The sequence below is a fragment of the Stomoxys calcitrans genome, chromosome 4 (assembly GCF_963082655.1).
Source record: "Stomoxys calcitrans chromosome 4, idStoCalc2.1, whole genome shotgun sequence".
Lineage (NCBI taxonomy): Eukaryota > Metazoa > Arthropoda > Insecta > Diptera > Muscidae > Stomoxys > Stomoxys calcitrans.
Window position 1 is genome coordinate 25,013,367 of NC_081555.1, and position 26,409 is coordinate 25,039,775.

General features: G+C 41.4%; 2 protein-coding genes across 5 annotated transcripts in view; one reads left to right on the forward strand and one right to left on the reverse strand.

Moving 5' to 3' along the window:
- LOC106082913 (AF4/FMR2 family member lilli) overlaps positions 1-26,409 on the forward strand; it is a 304,474-nt gene that overhangs the window by 71,923 nt on the left and 206,142 nt on the right. The gene's annotated exons all lie outside the window — the stretch shown is intronic.
- Positions 3,035-26,409, reverse strand: part of LOC106082914 (uncharacterized) — a 24,582-nt gene continuing 1,207 nt past the window's right edge. The window contains exons 2-9 of the mRNA XM_013245672.2: positions 13,725-13,838; positions 13,497-13,656; positions 10,118-10,206; positions 9,555-10,049; positions 9,390-9,493; positions 3,742-3,859; positions 3,524-3,680; positions 3,035-3,302 (exon numbers count right to left, since the gene is read on the reverse strand). Coding sequence (XP_013101126.2) covers positions 3,158-3,302; positions 3,524-3,680; positions 3,742-3,859; positions 9,390-9,493; positions 9,555-10,049; positions 10,118-10,206; positions 13,497-13,656; positions 13,725-13,838 — 1,382 coding nt within the window. The 3' untranslated portion in view covers positions 3,035-3,157. The remainder of the gene's footprint in view (positions 3,303-3,523; positions 3,681-3,741; positions 3,860-9,389; positions 9,494-9,554; positions 10,050-10,117; positions 10,207-13,496; positions 13,657-13,724; positions 13,839-26,409) is intronic.

Below are 26,409 nucleotides of genomic sequence, written 5' to 3' on the forward strand. Positions count from 1 at the left end.
CGAATTCGGTATCCACATTCGGTGCGAATCGACCCCATCATACCAACAACTATACCAAAACAGGACTTATGTATCGACCATTGCAATAAGTCTCAAGTAAAAGGTATAAAAGCTTTAAAGAAAGCGCTGCGTAATGGGCCCGGTTCGGCTAGGAAGTATATAAAGGCGATAAAAAGAAAATAAAAGTTAGAAGTGAAAAAGAGCCTTAACCGTGGTGAATTGACAAAATCCAAAATTCACGTTTTTTGTCCAGACCTCGAAAAAATAGGAAATTTCTAAACAGCGAACGTAAACGCCGCATTTTCCGTGATTCAGGTTTCCTAAAGCTTAGCGTGTGCCTCAGTCCGGTAGATTTGGTATTCGGAAAATTTCTTCGTTTTTCGGACGTGTCGGGATTTTAAGCTTTCTGGCGGTTAAGGATTCGGCTAGTATTCGAATTGTCTAGTAATTGGCGATTTTCTGATAGTGATCTTATCCGGGGGGCTTAGATTTGGTTTATGCGACCACCTTTGGTATCACCGCTGACTTGGCGAGAGTCTGAAAATATAAGAGCAGAGCTAGGGGAGAAGGGTGTGTAAGATAGTGTAGATGCCAATAAGTCAGCCTCAGGATGCGGACGAGTATTGTAAGGTTGAGAACGAATAAGCGTTAGGATGCAAAGAAGTCGCGTTACGGTGCACACAATTCAGCATTAGGATACGAACGAATTACTGTTTGGATGCGAACAAGTCAGCGTTAGTTATGTGATCGAATCAGGGTTAGGATGCAGACGAGTCGAGTTTGGATGCGAACGAATCAGCGTTTGGAACAAACAAGTCGCATCAGGATGCGTACAAATCAGCGTGGATGCGAATAAGACAGCGTCAGGATGCGGTCGAACCATGTTAAGTTGAGAACGAATTAGTGTTAGGACGCAAAGGAGTCACGTTACGGTGCGCAGAATTCAACGTTAGGATGCGAACGAATCAGTGTTTGGATGCGAACATGTCAGCGTTAGCATGTGAAAGAACGAGAGAGAGGATACAGCCGAGTCGAGTTGGAATGCAGACGAGTCGAGTTAATCGAGTCGCATTAGGATGCGTACGAATCAGCGTTAGGATGCGAACGAATCAGCGTTAGGGTGCAAACAAGTCAGCGTTAGGACGCAATCGAGCCGTGTTAGGAGGGGGAAAAATCAATGTTTGACGAGTCTCGATAGTATGCGAACGAGTTGCGTTAGGATGCGAATATGTCAGCATTTAGATGCAAATGTTGCCACAATTGGAAGGATCAAACCACAGCAGAAAATTTTTTCCCTGATGGTCTCGCCAGGATTCAAACAGGCGTTCAGCGTCGTAGTCGGACACGCTAACCTCTGCCTTCAATTTATTTCACCTTTAAGGACCCACAAACCTTACATTAAAGCACTCTTATAAACCTCTTTAAGGGTACACAACACAGGCTTTTTCCTAAAATACTTCAGTAATTGAACTTCAAAACGATGTTCTTAGCTCTTTATTGTAGAGTATTGGAAGGTGCCAGTCAGCGACGCGCTTTAAGTCGGTAGGTGTCTGTTCTAGGGAATTAAGCCACTCAGTCGGGTAGTTTTAATATTCGGTAACTTTTTTTCGTTTTTCGGACGTGTCGGGATTTTATGCTTTCTGGCGGTTAAGGATTCGGCTAGTATTCGAATTGTTTAGTAATTGGCGATTTTCTGATAGTGATCTTATCCGGGGGGCTTAGATTTGGTTTATGCGACCACCTTTGGTATCACCGCTGACTTGGCGAGAGTCTGAAAATATAAGAGCAGAGCTAGGGGAGAAGGGTGTGTAAGATAGTGTAGATGCCAATAAGTCAGCCTCAGGATGCGGACGAGTACTGTAAGTTTGAGAACGAATAAGCGTTAGGATGCAAAGAAGTCGCGTTACGGTGCTCACAATTCAGCATTAGGAAGCAAACGAATTACTGTTTGGATGCGAACAAGTTAGCGTTAGGATGTGATCGAATCAGGGTTAGAATGCTAACGAGTCGAGTTTGGATGCGAACGAATCAGCGTTTGGAACAAACAAGTCGCATTAGATTGCGTACAAATCAGCGTGGATGCGAATAAGACAGCGTCAGGATACGGTCGATCCATGTTAAGGTGAGAACGAATTAGCGTTAGGACGCAAAGGAGGATGCGAACGAATCAGTGTTTGGATGCGAACAAGTCAGCGTTAGCATGTGAACGAACGAGAGATAGGATGCAGATGAGTCGAGTTAAGAAGCGCGCGAATCAGCGTTTGGATGTTAACAAGTCCCATTAGGATGCGCACGAATCAGCGTTAGGATGCAAAGAAGTCGCGATAGGATGCGAACAAGTCTGCGTCAGGACGCAGACGAGTCACATTGGAATGCGAACGAGTTGAGTTAGGATGCGAACAAGTCAACATTAGGATGCGGGCGAGTCGCATTAGATTGCGAACGAGTTCTGTTAGGATGCGAACAAGTCAGCGTTAGGATGCGAACAAGTTAGCTTTAGGCTGTGGACGAATCAGCGTTAGGATGCGAGCAAATCAGAGTGGGGATGCGAAGAAGTCAATGTCAGGATTCAGTCGAGTCGGGTTAGGATGCGAACGAGTTGAGTTAGGATGCGAAAAAGTCAGCTTTAGGTTGCCGACGAGTGGCGTTAGGATGCGAACGAATTGCGTTAGGATGCGAACAAATCAGCTTTAGGAAATGCGATTATCGGTGATGAAATTCTTAGGGCTTCGAGGCTTTCTGACTGCGGACTATGCCACACGTCTTACTTTTTTGCCTGCTCAACGACTCATGACCAGCCTTAGAAAAGTGTGATATTAAGTAGCAATGGTTACATCAGCCTAGTGAGAATTCCATTAAGCTTTGCTTATTGATATAAAAGTCGAATAACAACATCTAGTTGAAGCACACTCCGTATGCCTTTGTTCATCACCTGTACTGACAACCACTGCCACACTGGTGGTTACAGGTTTTAGAAAGAGAGTCCATTTTTTTTTTAAGATATTAAAAAATATTTTATAATATTTATTGCGCTTGTGTTTGAGTGTATATAAAAAGTATTAGCAAAACATTAGTGTACAAAAATATATTTACAAAATTAAGGTTAGTTTTTGTTTTTCTTATTTTTTGCCTACTCTATGGAGAAAACAAAAAAACACTAAAGACTAGTTATCTCAGAATCGCCATGTTGTCGTGGGCCACCATTGCGACCATTTTGTCCATTTTGTTGGGCGGCAGCATCATTGGCAGCTTCGTCGTTTTTAATTTGAGATTTTCGCCGTCTTACGACAATATAACAAATACTATAAAAATTTGTGCAGAAAAAAAAAATTCGATAGTGCATAGAAGGCCAACGGGGAAAAGAAGGTGCCACAGTCATAGAGAGTGGAGGTAGGTGGTGGATGGTATAAAGTGGGAAGAGAAAAAAAAAAAAAGAAAAAGAGGGGAGTTACAAACAGGTGTACATTAAAGAGAGGATTTTTTCGCTTGACGAAATTTTAGTGTTAACGTTAGATATACTGACAGGAAGACTATGATATTGGGTATGGCGAAGACCTCGCTGAACAAGAATATAGCGCCGGGGAAGGAATCCACTGTCTTTTCGTAAATATCACTGTAGATGGGTATGAAGACCAATTGGGCTATGGGCTGGCAAATACTGAAGACGGAGAACATTTTACCTGGGAAGAGAAGTTGATTTAGGAAAATCGAATTTTGTTTTCAGTTTTTTTGTCTACTTACTCAAATCATCTCCATCCACAATGCTGGAACCAATGGTCTTAATGGCTATAACTCTTAAAGTGGCGAAACTGTCGGCTACACCACCTGCATAGAAGGTGCCTGTATTGCTGGAGAAAGCCTAGAAGAGGAAAAGAGGGAAGGGAGGAAAGCTATTAAGATAAGGGCACTGAAAAAATTTCGTCGCAACTTCAAAGATGTGAAGCCACGGTAAAGAACCAAATTTAAAGGTGACAAATTTTCCAAAAAAAATTCCTTTCTTAAAAGATTGTTTTACTTGATTTTAAGGGGTATTAGAAGACCCGATTGCGTCGGAATCATGGGAGCGTTAAGATTCACACCGCAACCAAATTTGGAAGCAATGCTGGATATGCAACATATTGGATTGTGTATTCAAAACTGTGCTGCCAAGGTTGCGCTCTGGCTAAAGGAGTCCGGCATGTTGAAGGAGGCAGGGGTACGGTCACAGATCCATTCTGTGTATAATTGGTGGGAAGGGTAGACTGAAGAGAATCTCCGACTAACTGTCACCGAGAACGATTCAAGCGGTGCTAAGTATGGAATCTATTGAGGTCAATATTCTGTGCTGTGCCTCCAAGGCTATGCTTAGTCTGGGATGACATGTACGGCCACAGTTTGATTCTGGGTATTGTGAGTGCGAAGGATAGACTAAGGGAGGTCTCAGACCACCTGGCACCTAGACCGATACGGGAAAAATTTTCAGGACTCACTTTAAAGGAAAGAAGAAATGGTTGATGAATGCCGTGTTTTTTTTTTTTCTTTAGGAGGATGAGACCTCCGTCTTCACTCATAGCTACAAATTGGAGTCAGGAACGGAATAGGGGGTTTACTAGGAGATTATTGATAATAGGTTTGTCGCTGAGACTGCCGGAGGAGTGTACGGTCTTTCAGACAGAGGTCGTTTTCCACCGCATATAGCAGGTCAAGCCGAATCCCCATCCTCCAAAAGAATTGATTAATGCCCAAAGTTTGGGGGAGGGGTAGGAACCGAGCTTCCATAACAAATAGTAAGTCTATCTACACCCATCATATTGAAAAAGGTATTCTGTGTTAATCTTGAGGCACCAATTCCTGCTCCAGAGATCAGCATCGCCTCGGTACCCTGTGCAAATTGCAAATTTTGCCCATGAACATTTCACTAAGGAACAGGGGCAAACTTCTCACATGTCAAAGAGTTCAGTCCGATTCAAGTTTGAGCTCCTATCACTACGGCCTCCGAACGGCGTACCGTAGGACGACACCTCGTTGGAGAGAAGTTTTACATGGCATAGTACCTCACAAATGTTGCCAGCATTAGGAGGGAAAACCACCGCTGAAAATATTTTTTTCTGATGGTTTCGCCAGGATTCGAACTCAGGCGTTCAGCGTCATAAGCGGCCATGTTAACCTGTGCGCTACGGTGGCCTCTTACCTTGGTACCCTGTGTCTTCTTAATCATCTTGCAAAGGGAAAAGTTGTTCAGAGTTCAATGCCACTCCCGACATACATAGATAAGAATCGGCAGATCAACCTCCTCAAACCCTCCAACCGTCATAAAACCCTCCAACCCTCCTAAAACCCTCCAACCGTCCTAAAATCCTCCACTTGCGTCCGAAGTAGAGCGCATTCAGTAACCTTTTGACCATTTCTCCGATTGTCCTTAGTTTCTGGTTAAGAATCGTTTCCAGTCCCTTTAGCATTGTAATAACCTTCGCCTTAAAGACTCTGCACCCGGAGTCCAGAAGCCAATATTAATCCATCATTCCGATTAATTCAATTAAAATTCCTGCCCTTATATACCCATCCAATTTAGACTCATTCGTGTATAGAGAAGGTCCCGGTAAGGATGGAGTAGCGCCAAACTAAAGATCCCTTCACGGCAAAACGACGTCCAAACCGTCAACACGGAGGGACTCCCCTAGCATATAATGAGTCTCAGCGCATATAGCCTGCCGCCAAGCCGTATCCCCATCCCCAAGTAGAAGGGAAGAAATCCCAAAATTTCAAGAGCGCCAGCTTCTGATTCCCTCAGCCTTAGGGTTATCTTTGTTGTCCCACCACACTCAACATTCCAGCACAAGGGTCTAATATCGTGCCTCTCGAGGGACGAATCTTTGCTCCAGAGCTCCCGGTACCCGATGCCTCCTCGATCATCTTGCAGAGGGCAAAGTTGTCCCTAGTTCGATACCACACCTGGTGTCCATAAGTAAGAATCGGCATATCATCCGCCGTGTAGCGTCACCGGCCTAAGACCCCCACTCCTTCCTACCGATTTGCATCAGCAATACAGAGCAATCAGCTCCCTTTTGGGCCTTTCTTCGACATTCCTCACTTACCGGTCAAGAACCGTCTCCAGTGCCTTTAGGACCGCAAAGTCCTGCGCCTGAAAAAAAGCAGCACCCGTCCAAAAGCCAATATGAATCCATGATACCAAATAATTCAATGAAGACTTCTGTCCAGATGTATCAAGAGCGCCAGGTTCTGACACCCTCAGTCTTGGGGCTGTCTTAGTTGCCACACATCCAATATAGAGGTGCAAATGCCTAAGACAGGTAATTGCCCCGGCACGGGATAACTATGAACACCACACAGGCTGGAACTTTGAGCTCCGATCTGTGTGGTGGTCAAGAAGCTCAGCTCAGCTCAGAGAGCTATCTGGTGCGTCCATAGGTTGCGGATAGTGGGATGCTTCGTATACGGAGTAGCTGCAACTGCAGTGGTAGACAATCGGCGGTATCGGGTGGAGAGTCTCAGTGAGAGGCCGAGCAGCACCGGCTCTTAAATACTGAGTGCCTATGATGCTCAATATGACAAGGTGAGTTTTTTTTTTGGGGCCTTTAGATATCCAATGACCATCACGACCGGTCCTATAGACCGGAACGAGATTAAGGAGTTTGACGGAGATCGCTACCTACACATGCGATGTGGCTACTACAACAACAGATTATTGCATTCAGCGCCTGTCTCGAGACTCCAAGCCCTGCTACAGACTTCAGCACAGCCGAGATACCTTGTACCTTCTCCAACTTACTGGAGAGGGCACAATTGTCGAGAGCCCGATGCCACACCAGACATCCATAAGTAAGAATCCGCCCAACAATTGGGATAAAAGTCCACTGTAGCCTTCCCTACCCAGTTGCGACATGAGCAGAGCTCATACAGCCCCCTTTTTATCCTTTCCACGAGGTTTATTTTTCTCCTTAGTTTCTGGTCAAGAGTCACGCTCAAGTACTTGGCCTCTGGAAAGAGTGGCAGCTCTACCATATCTAGGACAGTTCCCCTAAAAATCACACAGCTATCTCCTCCTGGTGAAAAGTACCAACTCAGTACGTCTGGGGTTTATGGCAAGTCCGCTGACTTTCCACCATCCAGTTAGCTTTCTCAACGCCCTCTGAATGTGGTATGTAATTGTAGAAAGGAAGGGGTTACCTATCATGAAGACGACGCCATCTGTGTAGGGGTCGTACTTCACCATTTGCTTCTCGAATGACCTCAGACTCCCATTGCTAACCAGAAGCCACAAAAGAGGGAATGCAATCCCTTCTTGTGATGCTTCTCTGCTAACAATCTTCCTAATAGAATCCTGCGCCAGTGATGCATTGATAATCCCGTCTTTCAAAATCGTATCAACCCAATTTCACCAAAAGAGGGCGTACCCTCATGTGCAGCAGAGCACCATATATAAACTCCAACTTCAAATAGCAAATTTGCCCCAGAACATTCCATTAGGGAATAGGGGCAAACATCTAACATATCAATGAGAGCTGCCTGGTTCAAGTTTGATAAGGGTCCACCTTTTTATAGCCTATTTCGAACGTAGTGCCGCAATGCAATACCTCTTTGGGGGGAACTTTTTTCATGGCTTATATGCATGAAAGGTAGTAAGAAGGAGGTCAGTAAAGATTTCGGTATCATAACGGGACACATAGGACTACGAGCGGTGCGGCAAGTGATAACATGAGTAGGGCATGAGACGTTGGAGCATTTCCCATGTCGTTGCCCGGCTTTCGCGTCTAACAGATACCGGCACTTGGGTGGGAACCCAATACCACACATAAACCAACAATTAAGTAGCACCGAATTCCCAACTTAGATTTTCTTTTTCGAGGTTATTTTTTTAGTATTTAGAGCACACAACATGCCGATTACTGGCTTAGGTGTAGTCCATAGTGGCATGGGGCGGATTTATATCCGCACCCTCTTTTCAGCCTAACAAATGTCACAAATTTGAAAATTTTGTTCTGATGCTCTCACCATGATTCGAACCCAAACTTTCAGCATTATGGGTGAACATACCAACCTCTGCGCTACGGTGGCCTCTATAACGCATAATCCAACTCCACGTTACAAAAATCACCTAGCCAAATGTACGAAACTACATCATGAAGGGAACTATCAATCGACAAACCCTTGGCGTAAGCATGCTGGTAGCGGCCCCCCAGGTTTGAGACGGTCCCTAATAATTGTTTCAATTAGTCTTTGCAGGATCTTCAAAATGAATTGACATGACTGATGGGCCTGTAGTCTCCAGGCTGAAGGTTTCCTCTCCTCCGGGAGGTTCGAATAAGTCCCATATTGTACCGATCGGTCTATATTCCCGCTTTAGCATCATGAAGGGAACTATTAATCGACAAACCCTTGGTGTAAGCATGCTGGTAGCGGTCCACCAGGTTTGAGACGGTCCCTAATAATTGTTTCAATTAGTCTTTGCAGGATCTTCAAAATGAATTGACATGACTGATGGGCCTGTAGTCCCCAGGCTGAACGTTTCCTTTCCTCCGGGATGTTGGAATAAGTCCCATATTGTACCGATCGGTCTATATTCCCGCTTTAGCAGGTTTTTGGGTGGGGCGTTCCCCTCAAGGTACTTAACCTCAAATTTAAATAACAGATATGAGGTTATGGGTTATCATTAGGTAAAAACCAAAAAATTCGCATAAATCAGTCCACCTATCTAGGATTTATCTCGGATGTATCTCGCATATATCGCAAAATATAGGGTTCCTTCATCTTCGGTTAAGGTTATAAATAAAGGACCCTGACAAAGGTATGCCCGAGAACTAAACCCTCTTGGGTTATTTCGCCTGTTTCGCCATCACTTCCACTCAAAATTTCTCACTCTCCAGGTTGGCTATTGTAACGTGTTTTCATACATTTTTAGTCGATCTTGCCATGTCCTTCCACCTGTTAGTCTGCTAGACTGTCCGTCCGTCCGTCTGTCTGTCGAAAGCACATTAACTCTCGAAGGAGTAAAGCCAACCGCTTGAAATTTGGCACAAATACTTCCTATTAGTGTAAGTTGGGATTGTAAATGGGCCATATCGGTCCATGTTTTGCTTGTGTCGCCATATAAACTAATCTTGGATCTTGACTTCTTGAGTTTCTTGAGGTCGCAATTCTTATCCGATTTGGCTGAAATTTTGCATTAGGTGTTTTATTATGGTTTCCAACAACTGTGTTAGGTATGATTGAAATCGGTCCATAACCTGATATAGCTGTCATATAAACCGATCTGGGATCTTGACTTCTTGAGCCTCTAGGGGGTGCAATTATTATCCGATTTAGCTGAAATTTTGTACAACGATCTCCCCTGACCTCATAATTTTTTATGAAATGGAGACAAAATTTAGTCTTACACTGAAAATACTTACAAATAGAACTCTTGAGCAGGCGGTGGTAAGGGCCGAAACAAAACCCACCAAAGCATCCGATAACTTCAACAATTTACTCAAAATAGCAGTGCCAATAAATGTGCCTAAGGAAAAAACAGCCATTATATGAAAAAAAAAATGTCAACTATTATCCCTAAAACTTACCCGCCAACACCATTGCAGCTGTTGCCGTCGAGTATACACTAAAATCATTGCCATTCCAATTGAGTTTTCTAAAAGTGAAACGATTCCAGAAATCATTCTCACCCAAGCCCGGACCAATGGTGAACATATAGCCCATCATAAGGAATAGCAATAACATGCGGCCACGATTCGGTCGTTTTTTCAAAGGAAACTTAACATAGTCCACCACCAGAGTGGGATCGAAGAAATCCTTGAAAAAGTTTCTTTTTTCAGGAACAGCTGGGGTGGTGGGTTCGATAATACCACTGCTGTTATTAAACGAAACACTGCGTGGTGTTGTTTGAAGATCGTCCAGTTGTGTGACATCATAGGCAGGATTATCGGCACCAGTTGCTGGAGATTTGGCTTGATTTTCGTTGTTGTCGGTTTTGGAGGGTAAGGGTTTCAATTCCTTAATTATAAATATCACATAGAGCAAAGCAATCACATTGAACGAGAATGCCATGGTAAAGGACCCTAAAACAAAATGAGAAGGGTTTTGTGATGAGATTTTTAAGAAACATGAACTTTAACTGAGTACTTACAAACATAGCCGAGATAATTAAAAAGCAGACCACTAATGGGTTGACCAATGAAAGGCAGGCCGGTGGTGAACATGGCAAAAATGCCAAATCTGAGGGTAAAAAAAATAAATCAAAATTTTAAAATTTTAAGTTAAACATACGATTTTTACCAAAAATTCCCATAATGATCAAAATTTTTTTAGAAATTTAAATTTTAACAAGGCCATGAGAGAGAACATGGCAGATGGCTGGCACGAATATCATGAGGTCCTTGGGAGGTTCAAGAAGGAAACGAGGAAGGCGAAAAAGAGTACTTGGGTGAAACTGTGTAGAATTGGAAAGCACTAGTGAGGCATCTGTGCAAAGTGCTCTCGAAGGATCCTAGCACGAGGGTGGAACTTCTGATGGCGACGCATTTTCCAGGCGGCCAGTAAGAGGTCGACAATCAAAATATCGCCTTGGCCGATCACCTCATTAAGGGAATCGTTGACGAGGAGAATTAAGTGAGGGCAGTTCGAACTTGCCGGCCATTTAAGTCGGCCGGACCTGGCTGTATTATACCAGCGCTGCTGCAGGAGTCCCTAGGAGTCACCCAGCCCTGGCTAGAACGGATCTCACCCAGCCCTGGCTAGAACGGATTTTCCGGCCGATTCTGGCATGGTCCTACATACCAAGGGCTTGCAGGGTGGTCATGGTTGCCTTTATCACCAAGCCGGGAAAAATAAACCACAGTACGGCGAGGGACCGCAGACCCATTAGTTGGTTATCGTTTTAGCTCCATGCACAAGAGAAACTGATAGACCTGAAGGGACTGATGTCGGAGAACTTGAGTAGGGCACATCATGCATACCTCAAAGGCAGGACGGTGGAGACGGTCCATCACGAAGTGATTCGAGAGGTTCAGACGTCCCTCCGGCAGAAGGAAGGCACTATAGCGGCCTTCTTGGATATTGAGGGAGCCTTCATTAAGGTGGAGATATGATCAATAGTCGCTGTACGGGGATTCACCCCATTATTTGCCTATAGACTAACAATTATTAAGCGAACCTGGGAGATAATGTGGTCAGAAGGCGGGTGACAAGAGCAACGTCCCAGGGAGAGGTGTTCTGGCTGATTCTATGGAACCTAGTGATAAATGAAATTCTGTTGGATTTTGGCTAAGATGGCACGAAGATAATCCGATGCAGGGTTGATCCAAGGCAGGTTTCTGTCGACAATCACCAAAATCATTGAATGATCATTGGGGCAATTGTCGTGATGGGCTACTAGAAATGGACTGAGGACCAATCCAAAAATAAAACGTAGCTGGTGCCCTTCACTCGCAGATACAAAATACCAAAGTTCAGACTTCCTTCTTTGGACAGGATCACTCTGCAGTTGTCAGAGGAAGTGAAGTACCTTGGCATAGTCCTCAATTCGAAGATGTACGGTGGAAATAAGCCATAAGGCTCTGTAAGCTTTTTACTCCTGCAGGGGGATGTTCGGTAGGAAGTGGAGGGCAACCCCCAAGATGATTTATTGGATGTATGCGGCAATTGTGAGACCAGTACTGACCTATGGGGCACTGGTATAGTGGAGGGCTGTGGATAAAAGGACTCGCACCAGAGATTTCTAGAAGGTCCAGAGCCTTTCCTGCAGCGGGGGGCACTGAGATTCGCACCTCAAACAGGTCTGGAAGCGAGGCTGGATATGCAGCCCATTGTTACCTGTACTCGAAACTACACCGCCAAGGTCGCGCTTAGGCTAAAAGAGCTTGGTATGCTGAAGGAGAAGAGGTGCGGTCACATGCGGTGCCATTCTGAATGTTATGGGTGCGGAGGGTAAACTGAGGAGGTTCTCCGACTATTTGGCACCGGTACCGTTTGGGACTAGGACATTCAGGATTCTTTTTTCCGGCACATATTAATGGAGTGCGATTGCTGTGTTTGAGGAGGATCTGACCTCGATCTTCACTGATGGCTCCAAAAAGGAGACAGGGACTTGATTGAGGGTCTACTCCATTGCACTCAACATCAAGATTCGTTTTCCCGGGAGTTATGAATGCACGACGAATGCGGTGTTTGGCAGGGATCGGACCTCAAATGCACTCAACATCGAAAAGACTGTGAGAATACAGGACGAGTGTACGGGCAGATGCACAATGCCGAGGGAAGACTGAGAAAGATCTCCGACTATCTGGCACCGGTACCGATTGAAAAGACTCTGAGAATACAGAACGAGTGTACGAACATATACGGATGCCGAGGAAAGACTGAGGAATATCTCCGACCATCTGGCACCCGTACCGATTGTGATTAGGACATTCAGGATTCGTTTTACCAGGAGGATGCGACCTCGATCTTCACTAATGGTTTCAAGACCTATAACAGACCCATTTATTACCAGCCTTCGCTGAAATTTATAACAGTGATTTGTATTTAGACTCCTAACATCTGTTCCGAATGTGGTCCAGATCGGGCTTTATTTGGATATATCTCCCATAGAGACCGATCTTCAGCCATAGGGTCTAAAGACCACAAAAGGTGCATTTATTCTGCGATTTTGCTACAATTTGAAACAGTGGGTTGCGCCAAAGAAAAGATTTAGGACAGTGAGTTGTATCAACACTTCCAACAGCTGTCCCGTCAATGGTCCAGATATGGCTATATTTAGATATAGCTGCCATACAGACCGATCTTCAGCTTTAGGGCCTAAAGACTATAAAAGGCGTTCCGAGACAGCCAATTATTCTCCGATTTTGTTCATATTTGAAACAGTGAGTTGCACTAAGGGCCTGGAGATCCGATACGAATATGGTAGCTGCCATATAGACCGATATGCTGATTTAAGGTCTTAAGTCTACAACAGGGCCAAACTGACTTCCGAATGAACTCTCCTATGGTGGCCAACCCATTCAACCTAACCTAACCTAACAAAATCGCTAATTGTTCCCCATTCTACACCACTTCGTCGATTGAAGTTTGGTATTGTGTCCACACCTAAGTGCCGGTTTCTGTTAGCCCCGAAAGCCGGACAATGACGTTCTACGCTCGTAGTTCTCGAGCCCATCGTAGCGTAGACGTTAGCATGCCCGCCTATGATGCTGAGCGCCAGGGTTCGAATTTTGACAAGAACATCAGAAAAACTTTCACTACATTTGTAAGGTACTTTGCCAAGTAAAAACTTCACCCCAAAGAGCTGTCGCACTGGGGTACGCCGTTCGGATGCGGCTATATTTGCAAATTTGCAATTGTTCGTAGTCTGCTTGCAAACCGGATCTCTCTATAGGATTTTCGTCGTGCTGCCGACCGTTTCGCTAAAATATGGTTAACACATATCTGAGTTATTGGGTATCCAAGGTTTTACCCGGCCGATTTAAAAACAAAAATTTTAAGTAATATGTTTTGTGCTTCTTTCTCACCTGAATATACGATCCTCTTCCGGTACTGATATGGTCATGTAACTGTCAATAGCCATTAAACACAAAGTATTGCCGCCAAATAATGCCGGAACTATGGCCTCACTGTATGCACCAAATTCCATGGGTATTCTGTCAAAAAATATCGCCGAAACCAGAAGACCTTCTTTGTGGAAATTGAAAGTGATCATAAGACAATGCATTACAATGCGAAATTGAATGCAGACTTACATAAAAACATGAGACTTTCACCGATTAAAGGGGCTATCATGCAAGCCTTACGTTTATTATAACGATCACTCCAGCCACCGGCAAAAAGCATGACAATCAAGGGGAAAATGGCAGCTGGAAAGAAAAAAAAAAAACAATTGTCATAAGTTAGATATTGGGAAAATAGTGACAAGTACTATGATTGTTGGTATACTAATCTAGTCATTCCGTTTGTCAAACCTCGAAATATTGATCTACGACCCCATAAAGTATGGATATTCTGGATCGTCTCGAAATTTTGAATCGATCTAGATATGCCCGTCCGTCCGTCTGTCGAAATCATGATAGCGCTCGAACGCGTAAAGCTAGCAGCTTGAAATTTTGCACAAATATTTCGTATTGATGTAGGTCGTTGGGGATTGCAAATGGGTTATATCGATTCAAATTTGGATATAGCCCCCACATAAACTGATCCCTGGATTTGATTTCTTGAGACCTAAGAAGCCTCAATCTTCAACCGATTTGGTTGAAACTTGAAGTAAAGACTTGAGTTATAACTTCCAACATCCACGCCAAGTATGATATGAATCGGTCTATAAACAGATATATCCCCCATATAAACCGATCTCCGGATTTGACTTTTTGAGCCCTTAGAAGCCTCAATTTTTAACCGATTTGGCTGAAACTTGGAGCAAAGACTTGAGTAATGACTTCCAATATCCATGCCAAGTATGATACGTATCTGTATATAACCAGATGTATCCCCTATATAAACCGATCCCCGATTTTTTTTTTTCAATCATCCAACACGCAGAGGATGTCCCCTATATATGCAGTGCATTGCTTTGAAGAGGATAGTTAAGGATCGGAGAAAGAGAGGGAAAGAGGGAGTAGTGTTTATTGACATTTGCTTTGAATTTCTGGATGACGTAAGACATCTGTCGAAAGTCAATTCCACATACGAACCGTCCTTGTCAAAAAAGAATTCTCTCGGTAGTGCATGGTCCGATCAGCTGGCCAACCGATTACAAGCCGGTCGCGCTTCTAGAAGATCTTGTATTTCTGACAAACAAACTTAAGTCAGGAATCAGAAGACTGATTTCCGAAGAACACACACACCATGGAAAAATCGATAGAACAGCGCCACACCATCCAGATTTCGACAAAATTCAAGGAAAACAAAGAAATTTGATACCCTACCATCTCCAATCAACACCACGGTCAATCTGTACACGGTCAATCAGCTAAAAGGATGATTTTGGAGCTCCGGACCATTCCACCTTCAGTCGGATGTGCGTTGTGTAGATATTAAGAAGATCAGCGGGAGTGAAATATTTCTTACACCGCTTAAAAAAGCCCAAGCTCTTGAATGCTTCCTTCGACACTTCGAATACATGTTTTGACCAACGGACATAACATTGAATCTTCATACCCAGTATATCAAGGGCCTCTTACTGCTATGATAAAGTGTCAGTGAATCGTTTGTGGGACAACAAACAGCACTGCGTGCATTAAAATCTACTCTGTTCATTTGACCCCACTGAGAAATGGCCAGCAAATCCTGGCAGAGTGTTGCGTCCATAATTCGCCTCAATCGTTCGAAGAATCGGCCTATGGTCGAATGAAAATTAATGACAGAGGTTGCTGTCATCCGCGAGCGAGTAGATCGGATTCAAAGTCAGACCTAGTAGATCATCTATAAAAATAAACAAAAGAGAGGGAGAATGGACAGAGACTTATGGTATTCCTAAGGTCAATCTATATTCGTCAGATGAGAAGCCATCTACAACAACTCTTATAGTGGGATCTCTGAGGAAACTTGATATAAATCGAGCAAAGTTATTACCGACACCAAAAGCGACAACCTTTGAAAGGAGTGCACCGTGCCAGACCCTATCAAATGCCTTGGTGATATCCAGAGCTACGACCTTACTCTCACCCAACAGGTGAATAGAGCGACTCCAATGTTCAGACAGCAATGTCATCAGGTCACCCGCGGAGCAATTTCTGCGCTAAGAAGACCATTGGACTCTAAGTATCTCACAAGATGGTGATTGACCATGCTCTCCACAACCTTGGAAAGCACGGAGCTCTTGGTTTGTAATTCGCAGGGTAGGTTACCTCTCCTTTCTTGGAGATAGGCTGCACGTTCGTAATCTTGCAACGCGCCGGGAAAACACTCGCACAGTAAGCAAGGTTGATAAGATTGCGTAAAGGGCGATATGACGATATGCCATCCGGGCCTGGGGATTTATTAACGTCGAGATCTGCAAGAACTATTTTGATTCCATGTGTTCGAAAATATATCTGAGGCATAGAACTACGGCTTCAATAACGGTTTTTGTATACTTGCACTTCAATATTCTTGATATCCTTATGTAAAACTTAAAAGTACTCTTTCTATACCAAAAGTACCTTTTTAGTACCATTTTAAAATTTGTATTTGCCATCCCTGTCACAGACTACTGAATTGTTAACACTGCCTTCATATTGTAAGAACTTAAACGGTGTTCTTGAAGTATATCCTTATGTAAAACTTAAAAGTTCTCTTTCTATACCAAAAGTACCTTTTTAGTACCATTTTAAAATTTGTATTTTCCATCCCTGTCACAGACTAATGAATTGTTACAACTGTATTCATATTTTTAGATCTTTAAACTGTGTTCTTGAAGTTATCAAATGACAATCTGGCCACTACATCTTTACAAAATCACAAATCTGTTCAATGATTTCTTTTTATTTTCACTTTTGTCTCTTGATGATTAATGTTAATTTATTTTAACTTAACCTAGGTCTATATTACTCTAATGATTCGTTTATCACAATTTAGCACTAATGCAACTTTTTCCTCTCTTCAAATAGATTTCCTTACTTTAAATTGCACGCCATTACCAGATTAGCAAATAATTATTCTTTAATCGTATAAAACGAACAATCAACCAACAAACAAACCAAATGAATTCGCCTATGATAATTTATTCTCAATTTCATGCAATTGATGTGCATGACTAACGAAAAAAAAGGTCACTCATTCATGGCAAATCCCCGTTAATTTGAGACATGAACTTGAATGAATAAAATTTCCAAAATACATGTCTCTACTGCTGTCTAAGGCGGTGTTTGGAGAAAAACCAAATACTGGTTACAGCAATAAAAAGCCACTTACTACTCACACAGAGCTTAATGTAAACATGTTGCATATAGTTGTTCATTGATTGTAAACATAACCGTTGAACCGGTTTTTGTGTTTCTTACAACAGCTGTTTTTTTTTGTAGTTTAATGTAAACAAATCAATTTGGAAAAACTCTGACGATGGATTGAGTAAATGAATAAATGAATGAACTCCGTTCACCACATTTGTATACAGTTCAGTTCAACGTCATCGAATGATTGATGTTTCGGTAAAAAAAACAACGACTTTTTATGGTTTCCAGCTTAGAGTTGTTGATTTTTGTTTTGTGTTTTCTTTCTTTTGGTTCTTATTTGGCTTTTTGCTGGAAAAACAGTTGAAAACACGTGTTGATGATGCTTGGCTAGCTGTCTTCAGCTTGTTTTTGGAATATGCTAATTTCTTGGTCTAACAACTTGTGATGATGATACCACATAAAGAATTTCTTAAATTGGCTATAAAATTGATAAACACCTTAAAACCAGTTACAAATGCCAGAATCTGTAGACATGAATGTGAAAATTTTCAATAGAGAAATTAAATCCATTTTTGGATAAAAGGTGGCAAATATTTACTCTTTTCATGCTGTATAAATAGCGAGTGCAATTTTTTATTATAAAAATCTTTCACTTTTATAAATAAATCAAATTCTGCGCCACACAGATCAATTATGGAAATCAAGGCAATTTAGAAAGTTTTTATTTTATAGTATTGGAGACAACATTTTAAGTAACATTACAATCAAAATGACAAAGTTAGTATATCTGTACTGAACTACATGCTTAAAATTTATCAATGTAGCCTTGAATTAAAAAATATTTATTGTTATTGTAAAACATGTATACCGACTACTCTATTGAAAAATGTCCCATTCCTAAAGTCTGTCTGAATATCTAACTGAATTTGACATATGTGTTTCGGGTTTATCGGAAATGGAGGTCCCTATTGATGAAAGCCTTTTGTGAATAATTTTGTTGGATTTTTTTTTTTTTTTATTGATTTAAGGATACTTTCAATGATCAACTTCTAATAGTTGATGAAGACGCAGAAAATGCAATGAAGGCAAAGAAGTTCAATCCCAAACAGACGGTTCAACCAACGAAGGTATATCAGACAAAAGATTTCCGTTCAATTGTCACAGTTGTGTTAGAAGGGACATAAGGCAAAGAATTGTGGAGTTAATTTAATGACAGCAATCATGCTACAAAGACAGCGTTCGAGTTCTTACATTGCAAATAGATGTCATGAAAATGAGAAAAGTAGTAAAATTTGTCCGCATGGTGTCTGGACAGTAGTGCCACATTCCACAGGTGTGTCGACGAAACTTTGTTTAGGGAATTTAAAAAAAAATGAAGGTAAAGTAAAATTAGCTGATGATGCCGTCAAATGTCAAAGTGTTAGGAATTGGAACGAATCAAATTAACGTTTTTGGTAAAGAATCAGATGAAATCCCTAGAAAAATTGCAAAACACCCTCTTTGTATCATTACTTGGAGGCCATCTAAATTCAATGTCGAAGATAACTGATTTAGGTTTTGAGGTATTCATGAAGAGTAACAAAATGTTAATCTGGAAGTCACGAAGGAAAATGGATTGTATATGGTGGAATCAAAAACAAATAATATGAAATGTAAGAAGACTTTTGATTCTGACACCACATTCAAACTCTGGCATAAACGTCTTGGTCATTTGAACAATAACGATTTAATTCAACTACACTACACCAAAAAAAATGGCTCAAGGATTGCAAAAATAGTGCCTTTGAATTAAATATGCATAGTCTCTACAGGTACGGTCACCTTTTCCTAAAAAAACTAAAACTAAAAAAACATACTGATCTTTGTGGACCTATGAGTGTTCCGTCTATAGGAGGAAAATCTCATTTTGCTGCCTTTATAGATGATTATTCATGAAAAGTTTTTGTTTATTCTTGCGCAATAAGACTGAGATATTCAAGAAGTTCAAGTCTAAACATAAGTTGGAAACTGGAAAAACGATAAAATGTACTCGCAGCGATAATGCTCCAGAGCTTGTAAATCGTGAATGTCCAGCTTATCTTGGGAAAGCGGAATAAAACGACAACTAACAGTTGAATATACTCCTCAACAAAACGGAGTTTCAACTCTTGTTGAAATGGTTATGTGTTACAATATATGTTGGAAGCTAATTAACCGGAAAGTTTGTGGGACGAGCTTGTTCTCACAATATTCTCAAACTATTTAAGCAAGCGTTGTGCAACAAAACCGAACATGAATAAAATACCAGACGAATTTTGGGCTGTTTTTTTGGTCCAAAGAAAAAATCACCAAAGTCAAAGTTTAAAAGCAGAAGCGAGCAAACGAATTGTAGGTTATGATGCAAATTCAAAAGTTTACCGTGTATGGAAGAAAGGAACTGACTTAATTTACAAGAACAGAAACGTAAAGTTTTTGCAAAGTAAATTTGACGAAAAAAATGTGAAAATCAAATCCGATTTTGCGAATATGAATTTAAAAATGTTAATAGTCCGAATAAACAAAATGAAGAAAACGAGCGAATACTTGTGAACGAAGAAGAGAATCGGAATATTTCCGAAGAAGAGAATCGGAATATTTGTTCTTGTGAACAAAGAAGAGAATCGCAATATTTCTGGGAATAATATCAATAGCAATATTAGCGAAGAAGAAGATAATGAAAGTACTGAAGATGAAACAGAGAATGAAGGAATAAAATTTGCGTTTAGTAATCTCAATTAGATAAAACCTGAGATTCAATAGCACATAGGCAAGTAATGAATTCGTAAGGTTAGGTTAGGTTTAAGTGTCAGTCTGCTACCAGACTCACTTAAACGTTTTCATCCATTGTGATGCCACAGGAACAGAAGAAGGAAAATGCCTTCTATTTCCTGCCGTAGAACCATCCAGATCGCTTTAAATTGAATTCATTACATTCGGAGGAATGTAAAGAAGCAATAGTCAATGAATTTGAATCTCTTATGAAAAGACACGTTTGGTAGCTTGAAGACTTGTCCGATGATAGAAACCCCTTAGACTGCATGTGGGTGGGTTTAGAAAACTTAATGTCGAATGAATGGTAGTGTTGAAAAAGTAAGATTGGTCACAAAAGGTTATTCTCAGGAATATGATGTCGATTATATTAATACACTAGCCGAACCGGGCCCGCTTCGCTGCTCCTTCTTTCACTCTATAATATCTTTTTAGGTTGGAGACACTTCGCCCTGAATGCGGATATCGAATTCGTGCCATTGTAGCCTATGACGCTGAACGCTTCGAATCCTGGCGAGAACATCGGACAAAGCGGTGTTTATCCCCTCTTAATGTTGACGACATTTGCGAGCTACAATGCCATGCATGGTCATTTAAAAAAGAGAGAAAGACTTTCGGACTCGGCTATAAAAAAAACATCCCTTATCATTGAGTTTAAACTTGAATCGGAAAGCACTCATTGATGTGTGAGAATTTGCCCCTTCTCGGTTCCTGGTGGTAATGTTTTACCTTAGGGTAAAGTTCTCATTAGGGGAGGGATGGCACCTCATTTTCAAATCCCTTTAATCTGAGCCCCATATGGCCATGGCCGGTAAATATGAATCGCTTGGTGGGTGTTTTGGGGCTGAGGCTGGGGCGACCACCGGCACTTTGCACTGAAAATATTGGGTTGCCCAAAAAGTAATTGCGGATTTTTTAAAAGAAAGTAAATGCATTTTTAGTGTAACTAAGAATAAACTTTAATCAAATATACTTTTTTACACTTTTTTTTCTACAGCAAGCTAAAAGTAACAGCTGATAACTGACAGAAGAAAGAATGCAATTACAGAGTCACAAGCTGTGAAAAAATTTGTCAACGCCGACTATATGAAAAATCCGCAATTACTTTTTGGGCAACCCAATAGATATCAAATTCGTTCTTTATTCCCTACGGAAATGATGTTCAGTTTAGGGGGTGCTTTAGGGCGTGTCACAAAACACTTGACTCCAAAATTGGACATCAAATTAGTTTTCTACTCTCAACTACCTTTTATTTGAGTCTCATATTGTCATAATGGGTCAAATAAACCATTTGGCGTATCTTTAGGAGGAAAAGCCCCACCTAGACTTGAACGCTGTGTACTAGGATCTAAATTTTAATACCATATACGTTTTCTGGTCTCCAATACCTTTGATTTGATACCCTTTTTGTGCCCATCGGACCACTTTCGGATATGGGTGGCGTTTTTGGGGTAAGGGGGAGGGTCGGACTCCACCCGCTATCTAAAAATTTTATAGCCAATGTTTCCTTCCAGAAAAGATGTATACGATCTATGAACATTTTAGGAAAATCAGTTCAGCCAAGTTTCTAATGGTCAGAATAAGTCTAATGGCGTTTTTGAGGGGTGGCGTTACCGCCTATACTTCGATCTGATTTTGTATGCCAGATTCAAAATGTACCCCCGAAGACCTTTCATTTGAGGCCCACATTCAAATGAACGTCCAATATGTCTGTTTGGGGGAGTTTTGGGGTAGGGGCTGCCCAATGGGTACTTAGACTCAAATTTTAATACCATATTCGTATTCTACTCTCCAATACCTTTCATTTGATACCTATACTGTCCCGATAGGTCCACTTTTAAATTTGGGTTATGTAAGGGGGAGTGTCCGTCCCCCTTGCGATACCAAAATACCTTTCGTTTGATACCTATACCAATACCTTTCATTTGATACCTATACCAATACCTTTCATTTGATACCTATACCAATACCTTTCATTTGATACCTATATTGTCCCGATCGGTCCACTTTTGATTTTGGATTGTGTTTTTGGCATAAGGGTCCGGCCCCCTTCCGATACCGAAAAATTATATAGCCTATGTTTCCTTCCAGACCAACCGAAACAACATCCGAACATTTCGAGAAAATCGGCTCTGCCGTTTTTCAGTCTATACGGAACAAACATAACCGAGAGATTGTCTAATGTGCCCATTTTGGGCGTTTTTGTGGGGGTGGGGTGACCCCCTATAGTTCGACATGAATTTGTATGCCAGATTCGTTATCTACTTCCTCATACTTTTCACTTGATACCCATATTGTCCTTATCGGTTCACTTTTGATTTTGGGTGGTGTTTTTGGGCTAACGGTGGAGGGTCCGCCCCCTTCCATTATCAATAAATTATAAAGCCTATTCCTTCTTCCTGACCATATTCGTAATCTACTCCCCAATACCCTTCATTTGAGTCCCATATTGTCATGACCATCAAATAAACCTATTTTTAGGGGTTTTGGGGCTGGGGCAGCCCCCCAGGTACTTGGACCCATCTTTTATTGTGAAATTCGTACTCTACTCTTGAATACCTTTCATTTGAATCCCATATTGTCCCGATCGGTTCACTTTTATTTTTGGGTAGTACTTTTGGGGTAAGGGGGAGAGTCCGCCCTCCCCCTTTCCGATATCAAAAAACCAACCTACACAATCTGTGAAAATTTCAAGGTACTCGATTCTAGTCTATACGGAACAAACAAACAAAACGACAAACAAACACAAATTGAATTTTGTTATTTTTTATCAAACCGTTGACGTATTATAGTTGACGATATCATCAATACATGACTTATGATGACATTTTGTTTTATTCCCTTAACCTAGGCGTGATCATTAGCTTGAGAAATGTTGTATCATTAGCCAAAAAAATTTGTGAAAATACCACAAATCGTGTTTTAGAAATCTTTTGGTGTGGAAAAAGCCACAAATCTAATCTTCGTTGAGGAGGAATTTAAAATGAGCCAAAAAACCGGAACGTTGAATATTTACATACATGTGTTTGGGGGGGGGGTTTAGAAGGTATCAATTTGTTTTGTTTTAGCTTAGAATTCTTGGTTTTTTTCTCTTCAGTATTTAAATCCTCATGGAATTTATTGAAATTAGCTACTTTTTTAACAATGTTTAAAAAAAAGAAACTAATTAGTTATGCATGTGTGTGTGTGTATGCCATGCAATTATAATGATGATGTTTTAAATCATCAAAATATTTGATATTCAAATTTTAAGTGTCAAAAGAGCAAAACAAACATATGATGATTATACTTAGTGTTTTAAATTTCGTGTACAGGGAGGGAGTGGATATTGGACTTTGAAGAAAAAACTTGCAAAAAAGTAAGAATTTGTTTGTACTTTGGAAAAAAGTTAATGATATGTGATTAAAACATGGGAGTCCCCTCAAGTCACATTTTAGGATTATAAAGTTGCCACGACCAAACAACCAAACAATTATCAAGCAACTACGCAGAGTGGTATTCAATGAAGGTTGTCTATGTATTTTTTGTTAAAACTGAGCTATCACTTTTAAAAAAATTCTCCTTCTACTTTCTTAGTAGATCTTTGGAAAAAAGGCTTTCAAATATGTTTTGTATCGGGGGCACTAAAGGTCCTTCTAATGGCAGAAAGATTTGACGTTGTTCTTCTCCAGGATCCTTGGGTTCGTGGACTACGAATTCCTGGATATGAACTATTCAAGTGCATAAGGTATGAGAACCACTAAGCCTGTATTCTTGCAAAGAGTAGTCTAAATGTTTTTCTTCTTTCGTCGCTAAGCACTGAAGATTCATTAGTTGCCAGTTTTGAAGCAAATAAGTCTCATTACTGGCTGGTTTCCCTGTATATGGCACACGATTCAGAGATGCCGCCTTCAAGCCTTAAGGTGCTGGTTGAAGCCGCTTCTGCAGGGTAAAAAGTGATTAAAAGTGATACTAATGCACATCACCATACAATACAATGGCAGCCGGTTATATGTACCGCATTGACCCGATGAAGACCCGATTTTTTATAACAAGAGTGACACATCCCGGAATGCTTTCTCCGCACTCTTCTAGTTCGTGCCGGCATTGAAGAGAAACCCGGACCCTTGTTCTATTTGGTTTGCCAGAATCATGTTCATGAGGGATCGGTGTCGGCGATTTGTAAGCGGTACACGGTGCATTATTTAATACGGTAAAATAATCGCACTATATATGTTGCAAAGTACCGTTCGATCCAGGCCTGCGGAGTCTGAGTCGAACAATTTTGCTCAGGGTCGAGTAAATATCTTTACTCCGACTCCGGGCAAAGTTGTAAAAAAGGTCAAACAATTTTAAACAATTTTTTTTATAATAAAAAAAATAACGTCATCTGTATACAAATATAGATCGATATGAACCACATAGAGTACGGTTGTCTATCGTACGTCAATATGCCAAATTCCAACGAAATCGGGTAATAAATCCGCCTTTTATGGGCCCAAGACCCTAAATCGGGAGATGAATCTACATGGCAGCTATATCCAAATATAGACCAATCTGCTAATATAGAAAACGGATATCAAAAAGCCTAACATAGGTCACTATGCAAAATTTCAGCGAACTCGGGAAATAAATAAGCCTTTTATGGGTCCAAGACCCACAATCGGGAGATTAGTCTATATGGGAGCTATATGTATAGACCTATCTATATACCTATCTATATATAGTAGACCTATCTATATATAGAGAAAGGATGTTGAAAAGCCTAACATAGATCCTTGTGCCAAATTTCAGCGAAATCGGGTAATAAATGCTCCTTTTATGGGCCCAAGACCCACAATCGGGAGATTAGTCTATATGGGAGCTATGTCTAAATATAGACCGATCTGCACCGAACATAGGTTACTATGCGAATTTTCAACGAAATCGGGTAATAAATGGTCCTTTTATGGGCCCAAGACCCACAATCGGGAGATTGGTATATATGCCAGCTACTTCGAAAGATAGGCCGATTGGGGCCATATAGAACACGGATGGCAAAAAGCCTAACAAAGGCCACTACGCCAAATTTCAGCAAAATCGGATAATAAATGTGCCTTTTATGAGCCCAAGACCCTAAATCGGGACATCGGAATATATGGCAGCTATATCCAAGCATAGAGCTATCTGAACCATGTACAGAACGGATGTTGAAAAGCCTAACATAGCTCCTTGTGCCAAATTTCAGCGAAATTGGGTAATAAATGCGCCTTTTATGGGGCCTAGACCCTCAATAGGGAGATCGGTATATATGGCAGCTACTTCGAAAGATAGGCCAATAGTCTAACATAGGCCACTATGCCAAATTTCAGCGAAATCGGAATATAAATGTGACTGTTATGAGCCCAAGACCTTAAATCGGGAGATCGGTATATATGGAAGCTACGTCGAAACAAAGGCCGATTTGGGACCATATTGAACATGGATATCGAAAAGCCTAACATCGGTTACTATATAAAATTTCAGAGAAATCGGGTAATATATGATCTTTCTATGGGCCCAAGACCCTAAATCGGGAGATCGGTATATATTGCAGCTATAACCAAATATAGCCTAATTTTTATCATACCCAGTACGAATATCGTGGAGGCTATCGCAAAATATTGTGTCAAATTTCAGCAAAATCGGATAATAAATGTGATTTTGATCTACGGCCCGAAATCGGCAGAGCGGTCTGTATTGGGGCTATATCAAGATATAGTCCCATATAGCGCAACTTCGAATTTAACCTGCCTATCGACAAAAAAAGAATGAGTGCAAAGATTCAGCTCAATATCTTTATTTTGTAGCGTGATTTGAACAGACTGAGGGACAGACAGACAGACGGACAGACATGTCTGCATTACGACGATCAAGAATATACTTTATAGGGTCAAAAATTAATATCTCAATGTGTTGCACACCGAATGACAAAATGGCTATACCGCCATTCTTTGGTGGTGGGTGTAAAAAGTAACCTAAACAAAGGAAATCTTAAATCGGAATTCCATCCTACTTACAAAATCCATGCCACGCCCCTAAGTTGGTTCAACGTCTCATCTTCTTCCTCTCCGATTTTGCATAAGTGAGCTCGTACTCCTGCATGTCCCGTTATGATACCAAAAGCTTTAATGATCTCCGTCTTGCTTCCTTTCAGTAATAGCCTCGTCTTCCCACGATCCGAACATCCCCATAGGATTTTCCTCGTCCTACCGACCTATACGCTGTTTCACTGTGTTACATACGCGTTCGTCGCTTACGCCCTTAGCTCGGATTGCTTGCTCTGGCCTTCACTGCCAAATTGGCTGATCTTTCATTCCCCCTTACTCCGCTATGGCCCGGCAGAACAATACGGGTCGTGCTATCCTCAGAGAAGGCGATAATCTTCTTCTTAAACTCCAAGACTGTTCGTAACCCTACCGAGCTGATTGTTATTGCCCCAATGGTCATTTTACTGTCCGTAAAGAAGTTCATACTTGGCGTTATCATACCACCTCATGTATTTCGTGATCGCCCGAATCTCCGGAACTGTAAGACCTATTATAGTCAGGCAGTCAAAAGCAGATCTCCGTCCCTGCGGTCTCAATGTAGACCCCCTAGCCCACTCTGTCGTCTAGCTTTGATCCATCTGTGTAGCATGATCTTCCAGATGGCAATACTAGAGTTCTGTCGTCTCGACCTCAAGTGTCGTGTCAGGTATCGGATCGGAAACACATTCCTTCCAGGCTTCCTATCCACGCCGCCTCTACTTTACATCGATGATATGAGCTGCTCC